The sequence below is a fragment of the Charadrius vociferus genome, unplaced genomic scaffold (genome assembly GCF_000708025.1).
Source record: "Charadrius vociferus isolate BGI_N301 unplaced genomic scaffold, ASM70802v2 scaffold650, whole genome shotgun sequence".
NCBI lineage: Eukaryota > Metazoa > Chordata > Aves > Charadriiformes > Charadriidae > Charadrius > Charadrius vociferus.
Genome location: NW_009646736.1, coordinates 276323 through 280555, shown reverse-complemented (window position 1 = coordinate 280555; position 4233 = coordinate 276323). Strand labels below are relative to the sequence as shown.

Sequence of the window (4233 nt, the reverse complement as noted above, 5' to 3'; positions counted from 1 at the left end):
CAGCAGGGAGCAAAGTTTTTAAAATCTTTGTTCATGCTAAAACAGTACTAGTTCATAATACTTAGCATCTTGGAAAAGGAGTGAAAGAAAGCAGCACTCAGGCACAAAATCCTGTGGTAACCTGCTCTGGACATGACCAGGCAGTGAGAGTGACTTGTGTTATTACTATTATTGTTACTATTGTTGTAATTTTCCTTTTATGTTATTATTTCTATTAAACTGTCTTTATCTCAACCCACAAGGGTTTTTTTCCTTTCCCTTTTCCCTCCTTCTCTCCCTCTTCTCCCTGCCCTTCTAGGGGAAGGAGGAGAACTGCTCAGGTAGCTGCATGGTCCTGGCTTCCGGCTGGGGTTAAACCACGACATCAGAGTAACATATTAATGAATTCAAACTGTAATTTCTTTTCCTTTCAGTGAGAACTTGGCATAACATTATAAAGTATCAAAGAACCAGAAAATAATTTTTGTTCATTAATCAAGTGAAATTATTTCCAATTTCAGATCAAGAGATATACACACCTTTGCATGTTTCTGGAAAATTTTATCTTGCTATATTAATCATTTTGCCTGAGAATGCTTTAAAACAGAGGATAGTTTGGACTGACATTTTAACAGGAGACAGGCGTGTAAATCTCATTGAAACTAAATGCTATTTTTTTAAGTCCAACTCACTTAAGTTCTTTTGAAAATTTCACCCTATTACATCAAAATAAATGTGAAGTTACTAAATTTTCATTTTAGAATATTAAATTGACATGTGCCAGTATCAGAAATTATGAGTCCATGGGTATCATTTTCATTACAAAGCAACAGAGGGAACTTGCTGCATTTAACTTTCTTTGTTGAAACAACTAAATTGGAAAAAAGGAAGAGGATTTTTTCCCCCTTCAGTATCGTATTTACCATAGTTATTTAAAATGCATGTGTTACATTAGAAATCATTTTGTTTCATTTCTGTTTATTTGAAACACCCATCCGTTTCTTGAGGGATGCAGCTCATATCAGTGCTTTATTTCCCTGTTGATTTATTAAAATGAGCGCTACATGTCTGTTTCTTTTTTTGAGGCCAGAACTGCAAAGTCGAACAAAAAGAGCTTGTTGTGTTAATGATTACATTATGTTACAGGAGTAGAAAAATATGGCCATATTTTCAAATTTAATTAACGTGATCAGCCAGATAGAAAGGGTCTTTAATGGCTGCTAAGCTGATGTTTGGACCGTAGTGCTGTAAGTCTCATTTTAGATTCCATTAGCCCCATCTTTGTTCTTGAATCTTCTGATTTGTCTGAATCGCATTAATCACTGCTGTAGTAATACGCTATAATTCTTGCTTTAACACAATGAAAAGACACAATGATTTTGATAAATAACAAGCATCAGCTGCTTAAGAAAAAAGCAGCGGTCAGTTAAATCATCCATTGCTCTGGCTATATAAAAGCTGTACTTACTGGAATATAAAACTTAATTATATCTAGCAATTTTGATAGTTTGCGTCATAAATTATAAACATCACTACTTGCTTGAAAATTGTATGTCCATCCAGCTTTCCTTTTTGAAGCATCTAATAGGATAAACATATTGATAGTAATTGTGAGTAGTTCCCAGAGGAACAGGAAGGCTGCTTTTTAATTTTTTAAATTGCTGTTTCTGTATTAAAAAAAATACCTAGATCAGGTTGTTCATAGCCTTTTATAACTTTGAAGTTAACTCTGCTTTGAAGAGGTTGGACTAGAGGAGCTCCCAAGGTCCTGTTCACACTAAATTTTCAAGATTTTGCAAAGATTACTTATTTTTCTTTTTTTCTCCTCTTTTTTTCAAAAGGAAGGTATCGAGTGATTGAAGGCATAATGTCTCCTGTTAATGATGACTACGGAAAAAAAGGCTTGGTTTCAGCAAGGCACCGGATAGCAATGGCTAAACTAGCACTGGAGACATCAGACTGGATTCGAGTGGATCCATGGGAGAGTGAGCAGGAGACATGGACAGAGACAGTGAAAGTATTAAGGTAATTAACTATTTTTTTTTCCTTTCTTTATGAAGTTACTGATTGCCAAAAATCTGTCAGGCCACCTGATCAATGCGCAGGACTCACTCCTGTAAAACACCCAAGCAAAGCAGAACGTGTCTGTTTATGGCAGCATCTACTATGAGGTAGAGTATTAGACCTGTGAGCAGTGAAAATTCACATCACTTTCGTTCCGAAAGGCTGTGTAGTCAGTCTTCCCCATCTGGAGTCTTTCCTTTCCTATGCAAAGCAGATAGGCTTTCCCGACCTATGCAATCCTCCACAGTACTGCACTTGTGCCATTTAGCTAGTTAGATGCGTGTGGAAAGCCTCTGCCAAGAAAGGGTCTTGCAAAATTGTAGTCACTGAAAGAGTTGTGCAGCAAAGTTCTTGGATCTCCTGTTATTTCTCTTGGTTTTAAGTCTCTAAGCAGGTAATATAGAGATCTTAAACAGAAAGTAAGAGTTTACAAACAAACCTATTCTTCAGGAGCATCCCGATTCCAGATTAGCTGTGGTGGCATTAGTATGCCTGCAGGTTTCTCTATTCACACATCCTTGAAAAATTTTCTTATTAACTCTAATGGCAGGTTAAACCCAAGCCCATAACTGCTGATGTTTTCTTCAAAATCACTGGTTTTTCTGTGGGTGTGTGTTGGAAGGAAAAATAAAACAATTTGTCCAAAACCTCTTAACTTGATATAAGGACCTTGAAACGTGCTTTTTTCCCATATGGTTGGTCATGGTAATAAATGCATTATGGGGTAAGGTATGAAAACACAAACTTCTTGTGCTAGCTACTTTTTGGAAACGTAGATGCTACAGAAGTCAACAGATACTGTTAAAGTGAAAGACTTTATGGATGTCTTTCAAGAAAGCGAATGTGCTGTCATAATTATCAATGATTCTTCATTTCTAGCCACAATTTCTAGGTTACTTTCTAAGTGGAAACAGTTGTTTGTATAGATTAAAGCTCTAAAATGTGCTTTCCAACAACTGCCCAGAAAACTCTTATGGCTCTATGTGAAAGCAATTAAAAAACAGACCTGTTGCTTTACAAAAGCATACTTAAGAATACCCTACATACTTACAAAAAAAGGAACTACAGTAAATAAAATCTGTATGTATAATTTTCTGCGCAGGGGAAATAGTATCAATGTGGTATGAACAGCCAAACTTCCTGTCTGCCTAGAAAGTGAACCTCTAGTTTTACAAATAATTTCACAAAATGTTAAAATGGATGCCTGTTAAGGAGAAAAATTAGCTTACATCTTTTTTTCCCAAACAATGACCTATATTAATGAGCTGAACCAATGCCATAATCTAATGCTGAACCCTGTCCCTTGAACGGGGAAGCAGCATCCTGATGAAATAGCACATGTAGGTATTTTGGCTTTCTTTTGTGTCTTAATTGTCACATGTGAATATTAAAAAAAGAGGTGGCTTTAGGGCCAGATCCTTACCACATATAAACAGGCAATGGTTTATTGTGGAGTTGTGCTTCTTCACAAGTGTTCAAAGTTAATCTATAGATTCTTCCCTGGTCAAAGAACCAATTGCTGCCTTCACTATAAGCTCCCTCAAGTAGGAAACTTTGGTATCTATTGCAAGGCAAAGGCAAAAAACATTATTGTACCTAAGTGTCTCTTCTTATCAGTATTTTGAATTGTACTCTGGACTGCAGTAGAACATTGTGTCCTGAGACACATGAATGGCCTTTTCGTACAGTACTTGTTTTACCTGAGTGTGACAAGAATGTCATATTTCATCAATATCTGTGGATTTTGCAGATGCTAGCAAACAGTTATGACATAAAAGAATTTGAAGCGGCAAAGCTCATATCCCCCTTGTGGTGGTGCTGTTAGTTGCCTGTCACATTAAGTGAGTATGTAAATTTTGGAGACTGTCCCAAGGCTTTTTTTTGAGAGGAGGAGGGAACATGATAGAGCTATTTCCCACTTAGCAGCTGTTCCTGAATATTCTTCCTAGACAAGAAAACAGTATTGTCAGTAACCAAAGGACTACATCCATTCCTTTGGGAACGTAGATTTGTGGTGCAGATATACTATGAATTAGTTTAGAATTGGCAAAGAACTATCTTACCCAACTTTTGTTGAATTGTGCTGGTGATTTAATTATACAGTTATTCAAAGCTTCATACACAGTTCAGAAAATGCTTGATAAACTGACAGATTGGTTTGTCCTTTTTTGGTGTATCTTTAAAATAACT

General features: G+C 36.3%; 1 protein-coding gene across 1 annotated transcript in view; it reads left to right on the top strand.

The window, feature by feature from the left end:
- Positions 1 to 4233, top strand: part of NMNAT3 (nicotinamide nucleotide adenylyltransferase 3) — a 16329-nt gene that overhangs the window by 6082 nt on the left and 6014 nt on the right. The window contains exon 2 of the mRNA XM_009889619.1: positions 1821 to 2004. Coding sequence (XP_009887921.1) covers positions 1821 to 2004 — 184 coding nt within the window. The remainder of the gene's footprint in view (positions 1 to 1820; positions 2005 to 4233) is intronic.